The sequence below is a fragment of the Arachis ipaensis genome, chromosome B4 (assembly GCF_059453495.1).
Source record: "Arachis ipaensis isolate K30076 ecotype BB chromosome B4, ASM5945349v1, whole genome shotgun sequence".
NCBI classification, from domain to species: Eukaryota; Viridiplantae; Streptophyta; class Magnoliopsida; order Fabales; family Fabaceae; genus Arachis; species Arachis ipaensis.
This window is the reverse complement of record NC_142439.1, coordinates 37,523,880-37,551,449: the sequence shown is the minus strand read 5'-3', so window position 1 is coordinate 37,551,449 and position 27,570 is coordinate 37,523,880. Positions and strand designations below refer to the sequence as shown.

The following is a 27,570-nucleotide window of genomic DNA, read 5'->3' as shown; positions in this document are numbered from 1 at the left end:
TTGCAGCTTTATAGTTTGCAATATCGGCAAACCATGGTGCTTCCTGAATGGCGAATAGATGCTCATCAGGAAACGTCTCAGAGATTTCAAGAGAAGGGAGGGACGTCCCTTCCACTGGCTCTATCCGGGACAGATGATCAGCCACTTGGTTCTCTGTCCCTTTTCTGTCTCTTATTTCTATATCAAACTCTTGCAGAAGCAATACCCATCTGATGAGCCTGGGTTTTGAATCCTGCTTTGTGAGTAGATATTTAAGAGCAGCATGATCAGTATACACAATCACTTTTGATCCTACTAAGTATGATCTGAACTTGTCAATGGCGTAAACCACTGCAAGTAATTCTTTTTCTGTGGTTGTGTAATTTTTTTGGGCATCATTTAGAACGCGACTGGCATAATAAATGACATGCAGAAGCTTGTCATGCCTCTGTCCCAATACTGCACCAATGGCATGATCACTGGCATCACACATTAACTCAAATGGTAATGTCCAGTCTGGTGCAGAAATGACTGGTGCTGTGACCAGCTTAGCCTTCAGCGTTTCAAACGCCTGCAGGCACTTTGTGTCAAACACAAATGGCGTGTCAGCAGCTAGCAGATTGCTTAGAGGTTTTGCGATTTTTGAAAAATCCTTTATAAACCTCCTATAGAATCTTGCATGCCCCAGAAAGCTTCTGATTGCCTTAACATTGGCAGGTGGTGGTAATTTCTCAATTACCTCTATCTTTGCTTGATCCACCTCTATTCCCTTGTTTGAGATTTTATGCCCAAGAACAATTCCTTCAGTCACCATGAAGTGACACTTTTTCCAGTTTAAAACTAGGTTGGTTTCTTGGCATCTTTTCAGAACAAGTTTCAGGTGATCAAGACAGGAGCTGAATGAGTCTCCATATACTGAGAAGTCATCCATGAAGACTTCCAGAAATTTTTCCACCATGTCAGAGAAAATAGAGAGCATGCATCTCTGGAAGGTTGCCGGCGCATTACATAGCCCAAAGGGCATCCTTCTATAAGCAAACACTCCAGATGGACATGTGAATGCTGTTTTCTCTTGATCCTGGGGATCCACTGCAATCTGGTTATAGCCTGAATAGCCATCCAAAAAGCAGTAATAATCATGACCTGCTATTCTCTCTAGCATCTGGTCTATGAATGGTAAAGGAAAATGATCCTTTCTGGTGGCTGTATTGAGCCTTCTGTAGTCAATACACATGCGCCACCCTGTAACCGTCCTTGTAGGAACCAGTTCATTTTTTTCATTATGAATCACTGTCATGCCTCCCTTTTTTGGGACGACTTGAACAGGGCTCACCCAGGGGCTATCAGAAATGGGATAAATAATCCCAGCCTCTAGTAATTTGGTGACCTCTTTCTGCACCACTTCCTTCATGGCTGGATTTAGCCGCCTCTGTGGTTGAACCACTGGTTTGACATTATCCTCCAATAAGATTTTGTGCATGCATCTAGCTGGGCTTATGCCCTTAAGGTCTCCTATGGACCACCCAAGAGCTGTCTTGTGTGTCCTTAGCACTTGAATAAGTGCTTCCTCTTCCTGTGAATTTAAAGCAGAGCTTATGATCACTGGAAAAGTGTCACCTTCTCCTAGAAATGCATATTTCAAGGATGGTGGTAGTGGCTTGAGCTCGGGTTTAGGAGGTTTTTCCTCTTTCAGAAGAAAGTTCAGAGGCTCTTTCATGTCCTCTGAATCCTCCAAATCAGGCTGAACATCTTTAAAGATGTCTTCCAACTCTGATTCGAGACTCTCAGCCATGTTGATCTCTTCTACCAAAGAGTCAATGAGATCAACTTTCATGCAGTCTGTTGATGTGTCTGGATGCTGCATGGCTTTGACAGTGTTCAACTTGAACTCATCATCATTGACTCTCAGGGTTATTTCCCCCTGTTGGACGTCAATGAGGGATCGTCCAGTTGCTAGGAAGGGTCTTCCTAGAATGAGAGTAGCACTCTTGTTCTCCTCCATTTCCAGCACAACAAAGTCAGTGGGAAAGGCGAATGGCCCAACTCTGACAATCATGTCCTCAATCACGCCTGATGGGTATTTAGTGGAACCATCAGCAAGTTGGAGACATATCCGGGTTGGTTTAACTTCTTCAGTTAAGCCAAGCTTCCTAATAGTGGATGCAGGTATTAGGTTGATGCTTGCCCCAAGATCGCATAAAGCTGTCTTGGTGCAATTACCTTCTAATATGCATGGTATCAGAAAACTCCCAGGGTCTTTAAGCTTTTCAGGAAAGCTCTCTAGAATGATTGCACTGCATTCTTCAGTGAGGAGAACTCTTTCTGTTTCTCTCCACTCCTTTTTATGACTCAAGATCTCTTTCATGAACTTGGCATAAGAAGGTATTTGCTCAAGTGCCTCTGCAAATGGAATCTTTATTTCAAGAGTCCTTAGATAATCTGCAAAGCGAGCAAATTGCTTATCCTGCTCTTCTTTCCGGAGTTTTTGAGGATAAGGTATCTTGGCTTTATATTCCTCAACCTTAGTGGTTAAAGAAGCCTTTTTAGAGGGGTTGTTATCAGCACTTGTGTGTGTCTGATCCCTCACTGGCAACTGAGTGCCAGAGTCAGAAGCTGGAGTGACGTTAGACGCCAGCTCACTGTCTGTTCCTGGCGCCTGAACGCCAGAAATGTGCCCATTTTGGGCGTTTAACGCTGGATTCTGCCCCATTTGGGCGTTCAACGCCAGATTCTTGCCCATTTCTGGCGTTGAACGCCAATTCTGCCTTGTTTCTGGCGTTGAACGCCAGTTTTGGGCATGGTCTGGGCGTTCAGCGCCAGCCTTCCACCCATTTTCTAGCGTTTTAGCGCCAGAATTATTTTTCCCTGGGCTCTTACTGTCCTCAGGTGAATCTTTGGTGGGTTGCTCATTTCTTGAATTTTTGATGCCTTGAGGTGGGGTATTTAATGTTTTCCCACTTCTTAATTGAACTGCTTGGCATTCTTCTGCTATTTGCCTTGATAGCTGCTGCTTTGTTTGCTTAAACTGTTCGTCCATATGTATATTAGCTATCCTTGTCTCCTGTAGCCTGTCCTTGAATTCAGCTAGCTGCTTTGTTAGAAAATCCAATTGCTGATTGAATTCAGCAGCTTGTTTTACAGTACTGAATTCAGCAGTTACTGTTTTAACCTCTTCATTCATGGAAGGGTTGCTGCTTAGGTACAGATGCTGATTCCTGGCAACTGTATCAATGAGCTCTTGAGCCTCTTCAATTGTCTTTCTCATATGGATAGATCCACCAGCTGAGTAATCTAGAGACATCTGAGCTCCTTCTGCAAGCCCATAGTAGAAGATGTCTAACTGAACCCACTCTGAAAACATTTCAGAGGGGCATTTTCGTAGCATCTCTCTGTATCTCTCCCAGGCATCATAAAGAGATTCATTATCTTCTTGTTTAAAGCCTTGGATGTCCAGCCTTAGCTGTGTCATCCTTTTTGGAGGAAAATACTGATTCAGGAATTTTTCTGTCAGCTGTTTCCATGTTCTTATGCTGGCCTTAGGTTGGTTATTTAACCACCTCTTAGCTTGATCTTTTACAGCAAATGGAAACAGTAATAGTCTGTAGACATCCTGATCTATTTCCTTATCATGCACTGTGTCAGAAATTTGTAAAAATTGTGCCAGAAACTCTGTAGGTTCTTCCTGTGGAAGACCGGAATACTGACAACTTTGCTGCACCATGATAATGAGCTGAGGATTCAACTCAAAGCTACTAACTCCAATGGAGGGTATGCAGATGCTACTCCCATATGAAGCAGTAGAGGGGTTAGAATATGACCCCAGAGTCCTCCTGGACTGTTCATTTCCACTTATGTCCATGATGGATAAAGGGATATAACTTGGATTGATTTACCTTTTTATTTATTTTATTTTATTTATTTATTTATTTATTATTATTATTTTTTTTTATTTAATTTTCGAAAATTTGTTTTGAAAGTAGAGAGAAAAGATATTTTTGAATTTAGTGAGGAAAGAGAAAAACAATAGGATAGCACAAGATTTAAAGTTTTTAGATCTAGTGCTCCTTGTTTTCGAAAAATTTGGAGAGAAAACACCAAGGAACACCAAACTTAAAAATTTTAAGATCAAGACCAAACCAAAATTTTCAAAAATCAAAGGAAATCAACAGGAAAACACCAAACTTAAAGTTTGGCACAAAATTTAATAGAGAAAATATTATTTATGAAAAAGAAGGTTTTGAAAAGAATATAAAAGACTCTAACCCAATTACCAAGAACACAGATTAACGCTCTAGCCAAATGAGTTATGGAAATTTTCAAAAATTTTAAGAAAAATCAACAAGAAAACACCAAACTTAAAGTTTGGCACAGGATTTAATAGAAAAATGATTTTTGAAGAAGGTTTTAAAAATATGATAGCCAATTACCATGAACAAAAACACCACGTTCTAACTAACTGAGCTATAAATTTAAAGTGTTTTAACAAGGGATAAATAATAAAAGACTCTAAACCAAAAAAAGAAAGATTTTTCCTAATCTAAGCAACAAAATAATCCGTCAGTTGTTCAAACACGAACAATCCCCGGCAACGGCGCCAAAAACTTGGTGCACAAATTGTGAATCACACTTTTCACAACTCGTACCACTGACCAGCAAGTGCACTGGGTCGTCCAAGTAATACCTCACGTGAGTAAGGGTCGAATCCCACGGAGATTGTTGGTTTGAAGCAATCTATGGTTATCTTGTAAATCTTAGTCAGGAAGTCAATTATGTTTATCAGTTGAATTGCAAATAAACAATAAAGCATGGATTAAAGGTTACTTGTTATGCAGTAATGGAGAATATGTTGGAGTTTTGGAGATGCTTGGTCTTCTGAATCTCTGCTTTCCTCTGTCTTCTTGTTCACGCACGCACGTCCTCCTATGGCAAGCTGTGTGTTGGTGGATCACCGTTGTCAATGGCTACCGTCCATCCTTCCAGTGAAAACTACGCTCACGCGCTCTGTCACAGCACGGCTAATCACCGGTTGGTTCTCGATCCGGTTGGAATAGGATTTACTATCCTTTTGCGTCTGTCACTAACGCCCAGCCTTCAGGAGTTTGAAGCTCGTCACAGTCATTCAATCCTTGAATCCTACTCGGAATACCACAAACAAGGTTTAGACTTTCCGGATTCTCATGAATGCCGCCATCAGTTCTAGCTTATACCACGGAGATTCTGATTAAGGAATCTAAGAGATACTCATTCAATCGGATATAGAACGGAGGTGGTTGTCAGGCACACGTTCATGGTTTGAGGAAGGTGATGAATGTCATGGATCATCACCTTCATCACAGTTAAACGCGAATGAACATCTTAGATAGGAACAAGCGTGTTTGAATGGAAAACAGAAATACTTGCATTAATTCATCGAGACACAGCAGAGCTCCTCACCCCCAACAATGGGGTTTAGAGACTCATGCTGTCAGAGAATACAAAGTTTAGATCTAAAATGTCATGAGATACAAAATAGGTCTCTAAAAGTTGTTTAAATACTAAATTAGTAGCCTAGGGTTACAAAATATGAGTAGACTATGATGGATGATGCAGAGATCCACTTCTGGGGCCCACTTGGTGTGTGCTGGGCTGAGACTTAAGCAATTCACGTGCAGAGGCCATTTGTGGAGTTGAACGCCAGTTTTTATGCCAGTTTGGGCGTTCAACTCCAGCTTTTGATCCTTTTCTGGCGCTGGACGCCAGAATTGGGCAGAGAACTGGCGTTGAACGCCAGTTTACGTCGTCTATCCTTGTGCAAAGTATGGACTATTATATATTGCTGGAAAGCCCTGGATGTCTACTTTCCAACGCAATTAGAAGCATGCCATTTCGAGTTCTGTAGCTCCAGAAAATCCACTTTGAGTGCAGGGAGGTCAGAATCCAACAGCATCAGCAGTCCTTTTTCAGCCTGAATCAGATTTTTGCTCAGCTCCTTCAATTTCAGCCAGAAAAATACCTGAAATTACAGAAAAATACACAACTCATAGTAAAGTCCAGAAATATGAATTTTTCCTAAAAACTAATGAAAATAGACTAAAAACTAACTAAAACATACTCAAAACTATATGAAATTAACCCCAAAAAGCGTATAAAATATCCGCTCATCAGGGGTCCACAGATCCAGTGGGGTCAAGGACTTAGCATCCCTGCTCCAATTAGGCATGCAAAACGCCCTTAGAGTGCATGTCTGGCGTTAAATGCCAGCTTGCTGCTTGTTTCTGGCGTTTAACGCCATTTCCATGCTCTGTTCTGGCGTTAAACGCCAGTCTGGTGCTTGTTTCTGGCGTTTAACGCCAGCTTGATGCTTCTTTCTGGCGTTAAACGCCAGTTTGATGCTTCTTACTGGCGTTTAAACGCCAGTAAGTTCTTCCTCCAGGGTGAGCTGTTTTTAATGCTGTTTTTCATTCTATTTTTGATTATTCAGTAGTTTTTGTGACTTCACATGATCATCAACCTAAAGAAAACATAAAATAGAAATGGAAAATAATTAAATATAGTTAAATAACATTGGGTTGCCTCCCAACAAGTGCTTCTTTAACGTCAATAGCTTGACAGTGAGCTCTCATGGAGCCTCATAGATATTCAGAGCATTGTTGGGACCTCCCAACACCAAACTTAGAGTTTGACTGTGGGGGCTTTGGTTGACTCTGCAGTGAGAGAAGCTTTTCATGCTTCCTCTCCATGGTTACAGAAGGAGAACCTTGAGTTTTAAATACAAGGTAGTCCTCATTCAGTTGAAGGACCAACTCTCCTCTGTCCACATCAATCACAGCTCTTGCTGTGGCTAGGAAGGGTCTTCCAAGGATCATGGATTCATCCTCATCCTTCCCAGTGTCTAGGATTATGAAATCAGCAGGGATGTAAAGGCCTTCAACCTTTACTAGCACGTCCTCTACTAGTCCATAAGCCTGTTTTCTTGAGTTGTCTGCCATCTCTAATGAGATTCTGGCAGCTTGCACCTCAAAGATCCCAAGTTTCTCCATTACAGAGATTGGCATAAGGTTAATGCTTGACCCCAGGTCACACAGAGCCTTCTCAAAGGTTATGGTGCCTATGGTACAGGGTATTAAGAATTTACCAGGATCCTGTTTCTTTTGAGGTAATTTCTGCCTATCCAATGCATTCAGTTTATTGGTGAGCAAGGGAGGTTCATCTTCCCAAGTCTCATTACCAAATAATTTGGCATTCAGCTTCATGATTGCACCAAGGTACTTAGCAACGTGCTCTTCAGTAATGTCTTCATCCTCTTCAGAGGAAGAATACTCATCAAAGCTTATGAAGGGCAGAAGCAGGTTGAATGGAATCTCTATGGTCTCTAGTTGAGCCTCAGATTCCTTTGGTTCCTCAAAGGGAAACTCCTTATTGGTCAGTGAACGTCCCAGGAGGTCTTCCTCACTAGGATTCACGTCCTTCTCCTCCTCTCTGGGTTCAGTCACACCAAGTAAGGTTATGGCCTTGCACTCTCTTTTTGGATTCTCTTCTGTATTGCTTGGGAGAGTACTAGGAGGAGTTTCAGTGACTCTTTTACTCAACTGGTCCACTTGTGCCTCCAAATTTCTAATGGAGGACCTTGTTTTATTCATGAAACTTAGAGTGGCCTTAGATAGATCAGAGACTATATTTGCTAAGCTAGATGGACTCTACTCAGAATTCTCTGTCTGTTGCTGAGTGGATGATGGAAAAGGCTTGCTATTGCTAAACCTGTTTCTTCCACCATTATTAAAGCCTGATTGAGGCTTTTGTTGATCCTTCCATGAGAAATTTGGATGATTTCTCCATGAGGGATTATAGGTGTTTCCATAGAGTTCTTCCATGTAATTCACCTCTGCTATTGCAGGGTTCTCAGGATTATAAGCTTCTTCTTCAGAAGATGCCTCTTTAGTACTGTTGGATGCAGCTTACAATCCATTCAGACTCTGAGAAATCATATTGACTTGCTGAGTCAATATTTTATTCTGAGCCAATATGGCATTCAGAGCATCAATTTCAAGAACTCCCTTCCTCTGAGGCGTCCCATTACTCACATGATTCCTTTCAGAAGTGTACATGAAATGGTTATTTGCAACCATGTCAATGAGTTCCTGAGCTTCTGCAGGCATTTTCTTTAGGTGAATGGATCCACCTGCAGAATGGTCCAATGGCATCTTTGATAATTCAGACAGACCGTCATAGAATCTATCCAGGATGGTCCATTCTGAAAGCATGTCAGAAGGACACTTTTTGGTCAGTTGCTTGTATCTCTCCCAAGCTTCATAGAGGGATTCACCTTCTTTCTGTTTGAAGGTTTGAACATCTACTCTAAGCTTGCTAAGCTTTTGAGGAGGAAAGAACTTGGCCAAGAAAGCCGTGACCAGTTTATCCCAAGAGTTCAGGCTATCTTTAGGTTGAGAGTCCAACCATATTCTAGCTCTGTCTCTTACAGCAAACAGGAAAAGCATAAGCCTGTAGACCTCGGGATCAACCCCATTGGTCTTAACAGTATCACAGATTTGCAAGAATTCAGTTAAGAACTGAAAAGGATCTTCTGATGGAAGTCCATAAAACTTGCAATTCTGTTGCATCAGAGAAACTAATTGAGGCTTTAGCTCAAAATTGTTTGCTCCAATGGCAGGGATTGAGATGTTTCTTCCATGTAAGTTGGAATTTGGTGCAGTAAAGTCACCAAGCATCTTCCTTGCATTGTTGTTGGGTTCGGCCATGTCTCCTTCTTTTTCGAAAATTTCTGTCTGATTTTCTCCAGAGAGTTGTGCTTTAGCTTCCCTTAGCTTCCTCTTCAGAGTCCTTTCAGGTTCAGGATCAGCTTCAACAAGAATGTTCTTATCCTTGTTCCTGCTCATATGAAAAAGAAGAGAATAGAAAAGAAAATATGGAATCCTCTATGTCACAGTATAGAGATTCCTTATATGAGTATAAGAAGAGAAGGATAGAAGAAAGAAAAGATAAGAATTCGAACACAGAGGAGAATAGTTGGTTCGAATTTTTGAGTAGAAGAGAAGTGTTAGTAAATAAATAAATAAATAGAAGGAAATGAGAGAGGGAAGAATTCGAAAAGTAAATAAAATAAAATAAAAATATTTTTGTTTTTAATTTAAAATTTGAAGTTAAAATTCGAAAGTTAAAAGAGAAACAAAATAAAATTAAAATTTAAAATAATTAGTTAATTAAAAAGAATTTTGAAAAAGGGGTTAGTAGTTTTGAAAATTAAAGAGGGAAAAGTAGTTAGGTGGTTTTGAAAAAGATAAGAATCAAAATAAAAAGTTAAGTAGTTAATTGAAAAAGATTTGAAAATCAATTTTGAAAAGATAAGAGGTTAGAAAAGATTTCGAAATTGATTTTGAAAAATATGTGATTGACATTGAAAAAGATATGATTGAAAATAATTTTGAAAAAGATTTGAATTTAAAAAGATTTAATTTTGAAAATTGAAGTTGATTACTTGACTAACAAGACACAAAAAGATATGATTTTAAAATTTAAAGATTAAACCTTTCTTACTAGGCAAGTAACAAACTAAAAAAATTTTTTTGAATCAATCACATTAATTGTTAGCATTAATTTCGAAAATATGAAATAGAAATAAGAAAAAGATTTTGAAAATAAATTTTGAAAATTTCGAAATTATGAGAAAAAAATGAAACAGATTTGATTTTTGAAAAAGATAGAATTTTTAAATTGAAAATTTGATTTGACTCATAAGAAATAATTAAATTTAAAAAATTTTCGACTAAATCAAACCAAATTTTCGAAAATTTATGAGAGAATAAAGGAAAAATATATTTTTTTTATTTTTGAATTTTTAATGAAGAAAGAGAAAAATAACCAAAAGACTCAAAACATGAAAATTATGAATCAAAACACATGATGCATGCAAGAACACTTTGAATGTCAAGATGAACACCAAGAACACTTTGAATGTCAAGATGAACACCAAAAACTTATTTTTGAAAATTTTTAAGAAAAGGAAAACATGCAAGACACCAAACTTAGAAATTTTCAAACTTTTGATACTAACAAATTGAAAATGCATATGAAAAACAAGAAAAGACACCAAACAAGAAAAGACACCAAACAAAAAAAATTTAAAGATCAAACAAAGAAATTCATCAAGAACAACTTGAAGATCATGAAGAACATCATGCATGAGTTTTCGAAAATTTTAAGAAAAATTAAAAATATGCAATTGACACCAAACTTAAAATTGACACAAGACTCAAACAAGAAACATCAAATTTTTTGTTTTTATGGTTTTATTAATTTTTTTTGGATTTTTTCGAAAATTAATTGGAAAAGAAAAATAAGGATTTCAAAATTTTTATTGATAATTCCAGGAATCATGCAATGTTAGTCTAAAGCTCCGGTCCAGGAATTAGACATGGCTTACTAGCCAGCCAAGCTTTCAGTGAAAGCTCCAGTCCAAAATACTAGACATGGCCAATGGCCAGCCAAGCTTTAGCAGATCATTACATACAAAAGCTAAATTGCTAAGAAAGACAAAGAAGCTCTTCTCTAATGATAGTTGAAACCTCAGTCCAAAGGATTAGACATGGCTTTACAGCCAGCCAGACTTCAACAGATCATCATGAAACTCTAGAATTCATTCTTAAAAATTCTGAAGAACATAGAATAATTAAATTTTTTTTGAAATTTTTTCGAAAATAAAAATAATAAAAACAAAAGCTTAAAATTAAAATAAAATTACCTAATCTGAGCAACAAGATGAACCGTCAGTTGTCCAAACTCGAACAATCCCCGGCAATGGAGCCAAACACTTGGTGCACGAAATCGTGATCGTTCATTCCTTGGTAACGGCGCCAAAAACTTTATACGCACGTTCATAATCTTAGTTCTTTGTCACAACTTCACACAACTAACCAGCAAGTGCACTGGGTCGTCCAAGTAATAAACCTTACGTGAGTAAGGGTCGATCCCACGGAGATTGTCGGCTTGAAGCAAGTTATGGTCATCTTGCAAATCTCAGTCCGGCGGATTCAAATGGTTATAGAGTTTTAATAATTAAAATATAATTAAAATATAAAATAGGATAGAAATACTTATGTAATTCATTGGTGAGAATTTCAGATAAGCGTATGGAGATGCTTTTATTCCTTCTGAACCTCTGCTTTCCTACTGCTTTCATTCAATCACTCATACTCCTTTCCATGGCAAGCTGTATGTTGGGCATCACCGTTGTCAATGGCTACTTCCCGTTCTCTCAGTGAAAATGGTCCAAAATGCGCTTTCACCACACGGCTAATCATCTGTCGGTTCTCGATCATGCTGGAATAGGATTCAGTAATCCTTTTGCGTCTGTCACTACGCCCAGCACTCACGAGTTTGAAGCTCGTCACAGCCATCCCTTCCCAGATCCTACTCAGAATACCACAGACAAGGTTTAGACTTTCCGGATCCCAAGAATGGCCGCCAATAATTCTAGCCTATACCACGACGACTCTGATCGTAGATCAGGAGGCTAAGAGATATGCATTCAAGCTTGTTTGCATGTAGAACGGAAGTGTTTGTCAGGCACGCGTTCTTAAGTGAGAATGATGATGAGCGTCACATAATCATCACATTCATCATGTTCTTGTGTGTGAATGAATATCTTAGAGAAGAAATAGGCTTGATTTGAATAGAAAAACAATTGTACTTTGCATTAATTCATGAGGAACAGCAGAGCTCCGCACCTTAATCTATGGTGTGTAGAAACTCTACCGTTGAAAATACATAAGTGAAAATAGGGTAGACATGGCCGAGTGGCCAGCCTCCCATGGAGATCTCGGAACGTAAAAGTTATATAATGTGTTCCAGAGATGTGAAATAAATCACTAAAAGTAGTTTTTATACTAAACTAGTAACTAGGGTTTACAGAAAGGAGTAAATGATGCAGAAATCCACTTCCCGGCCCACTTGGTGTGTGCTTGGATTGAGCATTGAAGCTTTCATGTTTAGAGGTCTTCCTTGGAGTTAAACGCTAGTTTGTAACCTGTTTCTGGCGTTTAACTCTGCTTTGCAACCTGTTTCTGGCGTTTAACTCCAGAATAGGGTAGAAAGCTGGCGTTGAACGCCAGTTTGCGTCGTCTAAACTTGGGCAAAGTACGGACTATTATATATTGCTGGAAAGCGCTGAATGTCTACTTTCCAACGAAAATGAGAGCGCACCATTTGGACTTCTGTAGCTCCAGAAAATCCACTTTGAGTGCAGGGAGGTCAGAATCCAACAGCATCTGCAGTCCTTCTTCAGCCTCTGAATCTGATTTTTGCTCAAGCCCCTCAATTTCAGCCAGAAAATACCTGAAATCATAGAAAAACACACAAACTCATAGTAAAATCCAGAAATGTGATTTTTATTTAAAAACTAATAAAGATATACTAAAAACTAATCAAATCATACTAAAAACTATGTAAAAACAATGCCAAAAAGCGTATAAATTATCTGCTCATCACTGACCGAATCTCCTTCAACCATTTTTGGTATGGAGAAGCCAAGATCTCATTACTATATCTTACCATAAGTGATAAGAATCTCAGCCACTACATTTTTTATGTTTTCTTGCCACCAATTCGATGGTCTTGATGCAAGTAGCTCCTTCTTTCTTTTGGTATCTCAATTTAGCTTCCATAATTTCCTCTGTGATATGACCAAAGAGAAGAAAGAGATGAGAGAAAAGATAGATCTAGAAGAAAAGCAAGTAAATGAATCAAATTAATTGAAATGGGATTGCTTTTACTTCCCTTGCAGTTTAGCGTTCAGCATTGATGTCCTCAATCAAATCAATGATACTTTCTCTCTCATAGTTTCCATGCATTTATTAACTTCATTTTAATGAAATTTAAATTCCATCACATGGTGAAGTGTGAGATCCGTTGAAGGCATAATAACAATAACAACATTTGCTTTCCTGGTTAATTGTTTTCGGATCATGCATTGGGTGTATAGCAAAAATGATTAACTTGGGCTTGTAGCAATAATAGTTCAATTTTGGCCCAAGTATTGTAACCATTAATTCAGCCATATGGTTCAAAGCATTTTTGTATCAATGCTGAATGTTAACTTTAATTTGGGCTTATGATAATGTTTGAATTTTGGCCCAAATAATCACAAATTGCTTCAGCCACATAGTATAGGAAACATTAATCAAGGCTGATTGGTTTTAAACATATTGGGCTGGCAATAATTCTGCTTTTCTATTCGGCCCAATAAGAAAACCTGCATCATAAAATTATTAATTAACATATGTTAAATGAAAATCAATTTAATAATTTTGTAATTAATTATTTCAATAATGTTTGTTCATCATCAAAAATAAATTTGAGTTTTCCAAACTCATCAAGGATAAATGCAAGTGACAAAATAGAAATGGGAATAGTTTATTAAGTTGTATGTAACGAATGACACCAAACTCACGCCAAGAAACCTCACTATATATGCCTAAAAGAGAATTCAACAGGTGCATGCATCCGCCACCATCCGATGAATTCCATATAGTAGAATCCTCAAATCTTTTATTTACAGAACCATGGTGATCATTATCTGACTTAAGGTCAACATCATCCTACAAGATGCACAACACAAACAGAACAGCATAAATTAATCAAGAACACCATTCCATAAGAAAAATTTTAAAATATACGTCACTTCTAACACATACCTGATGTGATTTCCTCTTCCTTTTTTGCAACAACTTCTTAATTGACTTGTCCAACTCTGCTCCAAGTCTCTTACTCTTCGGCCGTCCTTTTGTTTTGACTCTTGAGGGTCCCTGTATGTCATGTACAATAGCACTGCCTGTGCTTTGTGTGGGCATGGTATTCTGAATCGCAACAACAGTAGTGGAACGCACGCTGGCACGGTAATCAGTCAGCTTGGACTTTGCATCCCAAAGGGCAGCTCGCAAGATGGCTTCTTCCTCATCACAAGCAACAAACTCCTGAGCAATGTTATAGAACTCTAAACACAAATGCATGAACAAGTTGTTGATTTCATCACTCCAAGCCACGTCATGGCTACTCTTGAAGTAAGTGTGCTTGCGGATAATATTCTTACTCCATCGAGGAAGAACATAGCAGCTCAGTACTGTGTCAACTCTGTAGTATGACCACACCGCAAGGGTGTGGCAACACAATATACCAGCGGATTCAAACTTGTTGCACTCGCACTGACCCTTTCGACTCAAAGGGTCAAACTCGACTATGAAAGTATGGTAGACAGGCTTCCCCTAGAATACCTTCTGCTCGTCCACTTTAATAGAAATTGTATCTCCCTTTTGTTCAATTGATCGAACCACGCAGTCGATTTTTTTTCTTACCTCTAGCTAAAAGGTCCTGAACATATTACTGGTGTATTCCTACTGAAACTGTCTCTCAATGCTCGTGCTCCCTATACATGGGATGACTCCTTTTGAGTCCGCAGCATCATCTTCCAGCTCCTTTTGCTCCTTGTTTCCAAGCACATTGTCGTATTCATGGATGAACTGAACCAACCCACTCTTGCAATGCAAGTATCCACCATAAAATGCGTGCATACTTTTCACTACTCTGTGTACTCCTCATCCCTGCCCAAAATTCACTCTTGAAGAATTTTGGAACCCACTTCTGTCGATTCGCATAAAGGTCTGCCCAAAAAAAATGCGTAAGAGTGCCGCTTATAAACAACATGATGACAACCTCCAAAGCAATGATAAAATAAATTAGAAAAAATATCCAGACACACTACGAGAAAAAACATCTGTTTATGTATTGAAAAGAACATCCACTGACTATAGGAGTAGAAAACTCAGCTACATTTCTTAGCAAAAACATAAGAACGGAATCAAGTCAGCAAAAATCACATGAAGTGAATAAATAGGCAACTAGAAACCAACTTACGGGATTTAATTTAATAACCACATACTTGATAACCATCTGTTCTGGCCTAACTTAAATTGTTTGATGAAAACAGCCCAATCAACCTCAAATGATTCAGTCAAAGGAGAATTTCACACAATGTGATTCATCATTGCATTCAACTCTCCGTACCTAGCGTAGCCACTGAGCTTGAATTGTGTTTTCTTCATTATGTGCCAGATGCACCATCGGTAGACAGCATCAGGTAGGACCTTCCTAATAGCACCAGCCATCGCCTTGCACTGGTTAGTAATAATCCCCCTTGGCGCAGTCCCAACGCATCTCACCCACTGCGTGAACACCCATTCAAAACTAGGGATCTCCTCGCTCCCAAGTAAAGTACAGCCAAGAAGAATAGACTTCCCACGGTGGTTTACACCGACAAATGATGCAAACGGCAGACCATGCCTGTGAAAAGAGCAAAAATAACTGTGAGGCAACAAGACAAATTTAACAAATAACTGCTCTTGCAATTCACCAATAAGTATATAGACCTGTTTCTTCTGTAAGTGGTGTCATACGACACCACATCTCCGTAATATTCATACGAAACCCTACACCTTGCATTTACCCATAGTGCGCTCCTAAATTTATTAGCATCGTCAACATCTATGGCATAAAAGAAGTTGGGATTGATCTCATTCATTCGAATGAAATAATTCATCATCCCCTGGAAGTCCTCATTGTCATCGGAGCATCGGAGATTGCGTGTGATATAATTTTTGACATCCTTTTCTGAAAAATCCAGATTTGAGGATCCACCAACCTCATTTGCAGTGCTAGATACGTCTTGTTGGGTCTTATTTCAGCCTCGTCGTTATCCGTAATGACGCACTTAGCATGAATTGTCAACTCCCGGTACTCATGATAGTGGACAGCTTTCTTAGCCGAACAGGGGTGAGAATGTCTTAATTCTAATCTAGACACAACCCAACTTTCCTTCTCCTTGTCCAGCACAACATACATCCTTGTTCTGCATCTCGTAGCTGTAATTCTGTTTGCTCGAGTTGCTACGTTCACCCTAGACTCTCGATAACCTTCTCGCGTGCAGTAAATAGATTGATTAACCGGTATCTTTGATTCCTTCCACGTCTTGTCGAAATTCGTGTTCCTGATTTTAGTAACGAACCCAACTTTCTTTGCATAGTTTGCATAAAATTGCTGTGCGAGAGGCAACGAACCAAAACTCATTCCTATGACTGAAATTTCCTCTTCACCGATGGCACTATGATCCGGCAACTGTAACGTCAATATACAAAATTAGATACGAATTAAAAATAACCCTAATACAGTACGTATTTAATACCAATTCTTAGCAAACTTTAATAATATCTCAAATAAATATTTAATTGTACCTGAATTTTCCAATAAAATGAGCTTTTTGAATTTTAAAAAACATCTGTATTAATTATACAAATTTGTCTCACTATAAATACTAACCAAAACTTTAGCCCAACCCAATATATTAAATGTTGGATTGGTTTGAATTTATATGGTTAACGAGTTGATCACATAAGGAACCAATATATTTGATAGGTTCACAAATCACAAAACACCTTTATATAGTGACCTGCGAAGATTTTCAGTAAAATCCTATGATTATAAATATAGAAATGATATTTGAACTTTAGGGAAGTGTACAATCATTACTCTATTTTTATTTTTCTTTTATATCATTAAATGATCTGATACCACTTCAGGATTCATATAGCACTCACTAATATAGTTATACTATATTGAAAGCATATATCGAATTGATGTAACCTACCCTAAGAAAGTAGATGAAAAGTAAAATCAAAACATATTCTCATCAAAACCTTGCAAAGGCATAAATACTACCAAAAAGAGCACATATTCTTTCTTACTCAATAATACAAAATTAACACAGTGAAAGACCTAATGTGACTTAAAAAACATCTAATTAGCATGAATTCGAAACATTCACATAGCACATTCAAACCTCGTGTCCGTAGTCCAACTCATCCTTTCTAGTCATAACGACATCGGTTATTTCGTCGACCTTCAATTAAAGACACCGGAAAAAACCATTATCAAGTTAAGATCCTTCCTTACTATATAATGAATGAGTCCAATAAAAACCATAAAAAAATATTGCAAAACAAATTTGGGATTCAATCAGACTTTAATGATGGCAATTCTTATGATTCGAACATGTTGGGTAAATATTTAGTAGCAATTTTAAGCATACTTTGCTCAACTAAATATATCACTGTGACAGAATTTTTCAAATGAATATGCTTTTTGAACTGAAAAAACATCTAATTAGCATGAATAATAAACATTCAAATAACACATTGTTATAAAATTTCTTACAACGAAGGAGAAGCTTATGCAACATACCTTCGACCCTTCTTGTTCTTGAATAACTATTTCACCCGCACTGAATTGTTCATCGCCTTGTGTTGGATTGATCAATGTACTAATCGATCCGCCTTCCGGGGTTGAAAACGCCATGAAATAAGCTCTCTTTCGGAAGTTTTGCACCGCACCCTTCTCTTGGATGGTCCGTTGGAGGAGGTTGGCGCCGCTGATGTAACCAAGAGCGAACCAAGCACTGTAATCGCCGAGAGGGAGATAGGATGAATAATCGGGAGCGTATACTTCACTTGAGAATGGAGCGACACTTGGATGGTCCGATGGAGGAGGTCGGCGCCGTCAATGATTTGTAGAGAGAACCATGCACTGCGCCAAAGGGAAAAGGAAATTTGAATTTGGCTTGATTTTCTGCCTCCGTGATTCCAGGAGCAGTTTTTGAAACATATTAGTCAAAAAGTGATTTTAATTAAACAGCCATTAATATCAAATCTTGTAAATTAAAAAAATTAAATTAATTAATATTGAAATATAAATTAATGTGGTTTTGTTTATTTTTTGGCTGGTCATCACCTCTTGGTTTCATTTTTTTTTTTGAAAACAAAGGAGCTCAACACACTGAAGTGGAGCATATAGTATCATACAGCACAAGTACTCAAACAACACCTAGAAAAGTATTACGAACCAAAGAAGGAACTCCATTTGTCATCTCCGGCATAGCCATCAACAACACTAGGACTGGGCACCTCTCCACTCGTCGCAGCTAAGCATGGTCATGTGGATGATGTCATCCACGCCTCTACTTTGGTTCTGGAATATCCTCCTATTCCTTTCCAACCAAATGTGCCAAATGATTGCACAGAAGCACCTCGTACGTTGCTTCCGATTCTCTTTTCTACGATGTTCATCTGTCCAACTTAGGAAATGATCCTTCATCGACCTGCCATACATAGATAGCCATACACTCTACACCTGCCAAGCAAAATCACAGCCAAGGAACAAGTGATGGACCTGCTCAACCTCCTTAGAACATAAGACACAACTCTTATCATCCTGGCTAATGATCCCGAACCAACTAAGCCGCTCCTTAGTGTTCACCCTGCCTATAAGGACAAACCAACCAAACAACTCTACTCTTGGTGGAACCAAGCCTTTCCAGATGGACTTCGTGAAATTGTTGCTGGTTACATCTTCTGGCAACATTCCTTCTTGTAGCACCTACACAAAGGAGTTAGTCGAAAAAATACCAAGTCTATCATATTTCCATACAACTCTATCCTCCTTATTAATCACTAACTTGACCGGTCTCAACGCCTCATGCAGCTAACTCAGTAGGTCTAATTCCCACTGAAATAGCTCTCTTCTCCATTGGAAGTTTCAAACCCACTCTAATCCATCCCAAAACCCACAATCCCCTACAGCCGACCCACATTGGTTTGAAACAGAGAAGAGTCTGGGAAACCAATCTTTCAAGGAGCCGCTTTGTAACCAAACATCCTCCCAGAACCGAGTCCGCCGTCCATCACCAAGCTCCATAGCCAGGCCTATAATCATCTTATCCCTTATATGTTACTCCTTAATTTGTAAATGGCAGATATCCTTCCATGGGCCTCCTCTGGAAGGCAGAGCTTGAGTGGACAGTAACTCATTTGCCCTTAAGTCATTACAGGAGCAGACCACCTTCTTCCACAATGGGCACTCCTCCTTAGCAAAACGCCACCACCACTCAAACAACAGTGCAGTATTTCTAATCATTGCATCTCCAATCCCCAATCCTCCTAACTTCTTAGGGGCCTGCACCACCTCCCATCTCACCAAAGCCATTCCATTCCTCCCATCCTCCTTACTCCATAGGAATCTTCTCTACAGGGAAATTAACTTCTTAGCAACTGCCTGCAGCATCTTATATAAGCTCAAATAATACACTGGCAAGCTGTTCAAAACTGATTTGATGAGCACCAACTTTCCTGCTTTGCTTAGCACCTCAGCTTTCCAGAGGCTTAGTTTCTCTTCCACCTTATCAATGATAGGCTTCCAGGTCTTGACCAGCCTCGGATTAGCTCCTAGGGGGACTCCAATGTATTTAACAGGGAGAGTATCTTCCTTACAACCCCACATCCTACACATTCTTTGTATCCACTGCTCTTCACAATTGATAGGGATCAAACTGGATTTTTTGAAGTTGATACCGAGCCCTGACATCAACTCAAACCATCGTAGCAGCCGCTTGTAATTCTTCATAGTCTCCTCTTCTGGTGGGCAGAACAGGATAGTATCATCAGCAAATTGGAGGTGTGATAGCTCCACTCGATCTCGCCCAACCACCAAGGGAGAAATTCGTTCGTTCCTGACTGCCTCACCCACCAATCGATGCAGAACGTCCACAACCAGCACAAACAAGAATGGAGATAGCGAGTCACCCTACCTCAAGCCCCTTTGCATTTTAAAAGGTTTTGATGGCGAGCCATTGATTAAGACCGACATAGTAGCTTTGGTCACACACTCCATAACCCACGCTCGCCACCTGTGCCCAAACCCCATCTTTTGCAGCACAATATCAACAAAGCTCCATCTGACTCTGTCATATGCCTTTTGGAAGTCTAACTTGATAATGGCTGCCTCTTTTTTCCTCCTTTTAAGCCAGTGCACTGTTTCACACGCTATGAGAGCCCCATCATGAATTTTTCTGTCCTTCACAAAAGCACTCTGAGTCTCCCCTACCAACCCTGGCATCACTGCTCGCATCCTCCTAACTAAAACCTTCGAAACAACCTTGTATACACAGTCAACCATGCTAATAGGTCTGAGGTCTTTAATCTCCTTAGCACCAAGAAACTTAGGAGCCAGCGCAACCCATGTAATGTTGGAGTCTATTGGTAACCTCGACGTCTGAAAGAATCCCATCACAGCTGCCGTAAATTCAGCCCCAATCTCATCCCAGCACCTCTTAATGAAATTCATGTTATACCCATCACAACCTGGCGCCTTAGATGACTCACAATCCCATACTGCCTCCTTAATTTCCTCAGCCGATGGTAGTACTTCTAAAGTCCTAGCTTCTTCCTCATCAATCCTTTCCACGAGACCATCTCTGAACCGTAGCAGAGGAGAGTCCTCCTGGTAGTACAGATCCTTATAGAAATCTCTAATAGCTATTTTAATTCTAGCTTGTTTCCTTATCAGTCTGCCATTCACTATCAGAGTATCAACCCGATTATTCCTCCTTCTTGCTGAAGCTATATTGTGGAAGTACCTTGTGTTCCTATCCATTTCATTTGCATGCCGAGATCGAGACATTTGCTTCCAGTGGATTTCTTTCCTTGCATACCACTTCTCACAGCAAGTAACCAACGCCTTCCTTCTAGCCTCAAAAGTTCCATCATACCCTCCATTGCTTACTAAATCATCAACCTTTTTCATCTCTTCTTCTAGCTGCAAGATCTTCTGGTCCATCCCACTAAAGTTTTCCTTGTGCCACCTTCCCAACGGACCTGTTAATGCCTTCAATTTATCTGTGAACTGCATCTCCCCTAAACTCCTCCATTCCTCCTTAACCATACTAAGAAAACCTTCATGAGTAAACCAGGAATCAAAACTCCGAAAAGGCCTAGGACCACGCCGCATCATTTTATCATCCACAATAATCGGACAGTGATCTGATAGGCCCCTAGGGCCGCCTCTCAAACGGGTCTCAGGGAACTCCTCTAACCATTCTATACTGACTATAGCTCTATCAATATGACTGCAAGAGCGACCTCGGAACCACGTAAACTTGAGATCTGTAAGTGGCAGATCCACTAAGTGCATGTCTTGAATCCAAACCTTGAATTCTTCAGCAGACAGAGGTAGACTAACAGTGCCTTTCCGTTCCTCCACATTCACTATCTCATTGAAGTCCCCCATGAAACAGCACGGAACCTGACACAGCCCAGCAATGTAGCTCAACTCCTCCCACAGACGGCTCTTCTCCTCTCTACTATGTGCACCATAGACCAAGAAAAAAGCACAGCTGAAATTGTTTTTCAGTAAGACACCGTCCACACATAACCACCTTTCTCCCTTATAGCAGCTATTCAATTTAAAAAATAAATCATCCCAAATCATCAAGAGGCCACCGGATGCCCCATCTGATCCTACATATTCCCATCCAGCCCCATCATACCCCCATAGTTTTCCAACATCAAACCTCGTCACAGTCTGTCATTTAGTCTCAATCAAGCCTACCATACTCAATTTATGTGTATTTTTTAAATCCTTCACCATTCTCATTTTTCCATCTCCTCGTAATTTCATATACTTTTCCAATTAATTTAATATTTTTGGACATAATATTTCTATCCATATCTTTTCTATCAAACACAATTTTATATCTCTTTTTATCTCAGTGTCTCATTCCTATAAACAAACACAATTTAAGTTAGCAGTTGTAATTTGTATTTCTAGTACCTTCTAACAACTTGCTAACTATACTATCAAATTTTAGACGTGACTGCAGACTTAACTCATGTAATAAAAACCTTTGCTAAAATTATTTCTAAATATAAAAAATGTAACAGTTTAATATTTATAACTATATTCATTTTAATTTTAATTTAAGAAAAGTTACATAAATAAAATAAATTACAATCTATATTACACGTTTGTCCTTAATCGAACATTTTCTATATATTTGTCCTTATTTTTTATCGGTAAATCGTGGGAACATATGATCACATTTTAACATAAAATAAAACGAAAATTTTTTATAATTAAAAAAAATTAGTCAAAAATAATTATAATTTATCTATTTAACATTTATTAATTATTATAATAATTAATAAATATTAAATAAAATAAATTTGGACTTATTTTTTTTGGTCAACTTAGCATTATCGAAATAAAAAAACTCCCATAATTTAGTCAGAGAAAATAGGCATACTAAAACCTGCATGTGTCCAAGCATTCAATATGATTTAGCCTACACACCAACCAAAACCGAAATGCTCCCAACAATTTAACATAGAACACGTCAAATCTTATGAAAATCCAAGTCCTCATCACGATTTAGAGTTTAAAAATGTGAACCCTACTAAATTACCTGAGATAGTTTTAATAGGGTCCGACGACCAAAAAGAGTTTTAATAGGGTTTAGAAAAATGCCCAAGAACATTAAATATTTATAACTAAAATTTAAGACGTGACAAATCTAAAAAGTTTAAAAAAATTTTTGAGTGAGGCAAAATATATATAATATGATAATAATTTTTATAAGAGTATATACTCATTTTGGTCTTCAAAAAAATTTTAAATCAGACATTTTAGTTCTCAACTAAAATTAATTACTCGATTGGTCCCTAACAATTAATTCCGTCAGTCACTTAGGTCTTTGTCTCCGTCAACTCTAAAGGAAGACAAAATAGTCGCTGACAACTCTAACAGGAGACAAAATGATCCCTGACAACTCTACCAAAAGACAAAATGGATCACACACTTCCTAAATCTTTATGACTGGTACATCTACTGATCTACCTCCTCTTCACTTTACCCAACCAGAAGCATCCACTCATCCGTCTTTGATAACATCACCTCTAACCCCGACAACATCCACGACATCCTCAAGACTAAGTTCCACAACTACCCCAAGGACACGCCTTTCTCCATTCTCCGACAAGCAATATAGATTGTTGAACATTAGGACATTATGAGAAGGTTCTCTATCGACTTCATATGCAAATTCTCATTTGAAATATACATTGAGTGCTTCATTCCTTCTTTCCTGGAGTCCAAATTGGAAGACACCTTCGACCTGGCATTCAAGCTATCAGTACAACGAACAATGTCGTTGTTACCGCTCATATAGAAACTGAAGTGATTACTGAATATCAGTTCAAAGAAGAAGTTGAAGGAAGCGATCAGAGTAGTGAGCAATTTTATTTATAATATATTTAATTTGTTATACATTGTTATATTATTCATATATTATTATTATTATTTACAAATATTTTATGTTTAAAATGAAATTTATTTATTTATTTTTAATAATCTATAATTTTACTTCTATAATATTATTATTAGTTTTTTAAGATATTATTAAAATTTATTATGTCATTATTGATTTTTAAAATTTAATATTAAGACTTGTTATGCATATGTAATTTTGTTAATTTACAAAACTGCAATAGAATTCAAGTCGCTTGAAATTAAATCGAATTCCTTAACAAAAAATCATCCAATTCAAGATCCTTTAACTCAACCAATCCAAACCGCACCACAAATATCCCTATCTGACACCATCCCCGCCAACCCACCCCTTGCTCCTCGGCACCTTCGAAGCAGACCACTTGCTTGGCCAGATCATCTCTTACTGCCATGATGGCAACCTCAACGTCCTCTGCCACTGCCAAATCGACCATCTCTTCTCCCTAGTCGTCATCCGCTTCTACGTTACCAAGATCCTTTGCGCTCTCGAGCATCTTCATTCCATCAGCATCACCTACCACAACCTCAAGCCTGAAAACGTCCTCACCCAACAAACCAACCATGTCATCCTAACTGATTTCAACCGTCCCTGCCACCTGTCGTATTCTGCCCTTCGCCAACACATTTCTACATGTGTAGAAATTTGTATCAATCTACACCAGAGTGCTCGCCAAAATTTAATATGCCAACTGCTATGGTCTATTGGTTTCTAGACAAACTATTAAAAAGACCAGACAAGGATCTGATGATAATGCAAATAACTAAGTAAAATAGAATAGGGTGGAATTGGCACTTAAAGTCACAAAGAAGTATTTATTCAATTAACATAAATTTGCACAGCAAACACTGAGATTAAACTTCCTGAAAGGAGAACAAAAGTTGCACTCTGACACACCAGCAGCTAATAGATCTAATAGCCTCATTCGCTCTTATTTTTCCACCACTCCAAAAACTTAGCCTCTGCAGCCAGTGTATCTAACCTGTAGAGTTGAAGTGCATGATTTGCAATTTCATGCCCAAACGTCCATCCAAATACACCTCCAGCTAGAAAAGAAAGTGCAGCACCTGTGCAACACAATCAGGAAAATAAAAGTAAAATATTATAAAACTAATTTAGACTCAACCAAGACAAGTATCTAAACAAGCGAGGATGATGACAGCTATGCTTACAATAAGATGATCAAATTAAGATCAATCAAAAGCATAGTATGTTATAGAAAAAATGTTTCAATGCTATGAAAAGTAGGGGATTACCATGCAAACTTCTGGAATATTTCCATGCGTAGCCTGCAGTGAATGCTGCTCCCAAAGCACTTCCAGTGATGCCAAATTGTACTGCATCTCTAGCACTTTTCAACTGAGATGGAAAAAAGAAAAACACTCTGGTGCTTCAGATGACAGCTAACGGAGGTAAAAGCATAAGACCGACTATATATTTCAGCTCATGAATTATCGAACACAGAAAGACAATTTAGTAAACTATATCGTAGAATTCGACAACCATAAAGAATTATTGTGAAAAAAGGGGTGGGGGATCAGCAACTATGATTTCATGTTATTGGCTATCTACTAAGAAACTAAGCTTTGACATGAGCTACAACATGTATATTTTAGCATTACACAATGTTCTTTTTCCTCTTCTTGGATGAGCAAAAGGACATTTCAACAGGATCAACAATCATCTTTGGCATTGGAAACAGGTTCAGTTCTTTGGTCCACTTGGATCATAGAAAAAATGATCACCCTTAGATTAAGGTCTCTTCTATACTATGTGATGACAACAATGCTGTTTAGAGTTAATGATTAATGATGGAAAAGGAGGCCAACATAAACATATGTGCAAGAGAGAAAACATTTGGAAAAAATAATTCAAGTACAACTGAATATCAAATAAACTATAAATAGAGCTTCCCAAAAGATGGTGTGACGCAAACGTGAAAGAAGTGTCATACAACATACTAATACAAAGAAGAGACAACGTGAGTATTCTAATTTTAATTCAACAAACATAGAAATGGATTCTTATTGAATACTAAGAGTTGCCTGAAGGAAAAGAAAGAACCAGTTTTCCACAAGATACTCACCAACTCACCATAGCATCTAATAATTGACACAGAAGGAAACATGACATATCTGAATTTCCAATAATTTACAATACATTAATTACAGTAATATGAACTGAAAAATTAATAAGCTTGTTTGGTAACTGTTTCAGGTTAAACAATAGGAGACACAAACTTATTTGGACAACGAAATAAAGACAGAAACAAGCAACATTTCTCTGTTCACGGACAATTTGCGTGATTTTCTAACCATCCAAAATCTAAGGACAAGGAATAGGGATCTAACTTTTCTATCTTGTCACCATATTTCCTGTCATGATACACTTGCAAACACAACTTAATGTTCTTTGAGTTCAAAATTAACCAAGAAAACAGGGAGTTTTTTCCTTCCAATTGAAAAGTATATCGACTTGGGTCCTCTAAAGATATGCACAACATCACATTGCCCCATCAATCAAAGCAGAAAACATCAAAACCAAAACAAAATCAAATTACATATATACGGATAAATAAAGTGATAGAATCATTACAGCAGGTCCATGAACAGGATCCAAAGCAATGAACTGATCAACATCAGAATCAGTCCAAGGATGGAGTGGCCTATCGCGTTGGATAGCGTTGGAATAGTTGCTAAGGAAGGAGAACCTCTCCGACCAAAATTCCTTGTAGCTATCCCAGAAAGATGCCATCACCCCCAATTTCTCTTGTTTCCCTCTGCAATTACAAGTAACCAATCAAATCCAACGGTTCAGTCAATTCTATAACAAAAATATCATGCACTTAATCAAGTATTGAAAATAATCATAAGCAGCAAAAAAAAAAAAAAAAAAAAAAGAGAAAAATCGGTATTCACAGTTTAACCAAAGTTGATGCAAACTACTCATTGTAATATTTCGTTGTTACATCCATGCCTCTTTATTTTCAGGTGTAGAGGATAGAAATGAAGCAGGAATCCAAGTAATAGCGTGGACACACAAATTGATAATGATTTCAACAAAATCGATGACTGTGAATCCGAATACTTATGATAATAATAATAATAATAATAAAGAAATGAAATGTGGTGAAGGCATTTAATCCAATTACGGAATCAATTCATAATCATGAGTTGATAAATCAGAGCTTGAATCAAAGAAAAGCGAATACAGGTGAATACGGAGAAGAACAGAAGAGTGTTACCAAAGCGTAGCAGGAGCGAAAGTAACGCTGGCAAAGGTGAATGGTGATTGGGACAGTCGTGTTCTTCAGCTTGGGTCGTGTGCTACTGTTTAGGTTTTGTAAATGGAATCCCAGACGCAGATCCATTCATTGCGTCTTGTACTCTTTTTTTTATAAAGATCTAAGTGGCATTTTTTTAAAAGAAATTTCAATTTATTTCTGAAGAATGTTTATCGAAATATATTATTTTTTATGTTTTTTGTTTTTAACAAATTTTTATTTCGTAAACAAATCAGTTTTTGTATCAAATTCCTTTTCTATATAGAGGAATTTATCTAAAAATTTTAAATATTTTTATATTTTTAATAAATAAGGATAAAGACTTATTTTCCTACTAAAACTTTTTTGTAAATTTTAACACTAATTTGTCTAATAAAATAAAAATGTAAAAAATGTTTCCATAATTAAAATTATTAAAAATTAAAATATTAATTATAATTTTTTGAGATTGATTTAGAGGATTGCTCTAATAAAAATCAATTCTAACAAGAAAATTTGTGTAATGCTTAATATAATATGAGATGGAACTTATAAATTTCTTGGAAGAAAAAGAATAGACAGATGACAATCCTTGCTTCATGTGTTAAAAGGCAAGTGTTTTAGTTTTATCCTTTTATTAATCACTAGTGTAAAGTTGGTGCGTTGCGCGAATTGTGTACATTTATTTATTTTATTGTATTTATGTATAATTTATTTATGAAAAAAATTTAATACATATTTATGAAAAGAGTTAATTTATTTATTATATTAATTAATTAATTAATTAATTTTTTTGTTATATTGATATTCAATCTCATTAAAAAAATAAACATATAAAATTTGATCTTATAACATTTTTAAAATTAAATTTATACTTATAAATATCTTTTAAATTTGACTCACAATTAAAAATAGATACAATCACTAAATAGCAAAATTATATATATATATATATATATATATATAGAGAGAGAGAGCAAATATACGTAGTCAGCTACGACACAAATAAAATTAACTATTTTTTTCTATTTAATTGAATGTCTTACTTCTTTTTTACCAATCAAACAAAATCAACAAAAGTAAACTCGCAGAAACAAAAGTATTTGTATTTTAAATTTCG

At 37.5% G+C, this 27,570-nt stretch overlaps 2 protein-coding genes and 1 non-coding gene across 3 annotated transcripts; 1 reads left to right on the top strand and 2 right to left on the bottom strand.

The window, feature by feature from the left end:
- The first annotated feature begins 8,213 nt into the window (after positions 1-8,213).
- LOC148567219 (small nucleolar RNA R71) lies at positions 8,214-8,321 on the top strand. The gene has a single exon (XR_015883098.1). It is a non-coding gene; the product is annotated as a small nucleolar RNA R71 (small nucleolar RNA).
- Positions 8,322-18,801: 10,480 nt separating this feature from the next.
- On the bottom strand, positions 18,802-19,473 carry LOC148567218 (uncharacterized). Its single transcript, XM_088484536.1, has 2 exons — positions 19,216-19,473; positions 18,802-19,095 (listed from the first exon to the last, which is right to left on the bottom strand). Exons 1-2 carry the CDS (start codon positions 19,471-19,473, stop codon positions 18,802-18,804), a joined length of 552 nt encoding a protein of 183 aa, XP_088340662.1.
- Positions 19,474-23,956: 4,483 nt separating this feature from the next.
- Positions 23,957-26,588, bottom strand: LOC107639265 (succinate dehydrogenase subunit 6, mitochondrial). The gene is made up of 4 exons (XM_016342745.3): positions 26,433-26,588; positions 25,784-25,967; positions 24,445-24,547; positions 23,957-24,255 (listed from the first exon to the last, which is right to left on the bottom strand). The coding sequence occupies exons 2-4, from the start codon at positions 25,940-25,942 to the stop codon at positions 24,110-24,112; spliced, it is 408 nt and encodes a 135-aa protein (XP_016198231.1). The 5' UTR covers positions 25,943-25,967; positions 26,433-26,588; the 3' UTR covers positions 23,957-24,109.
- Positions 26,589-27,570: the final 982 nt, after the last annotated feature.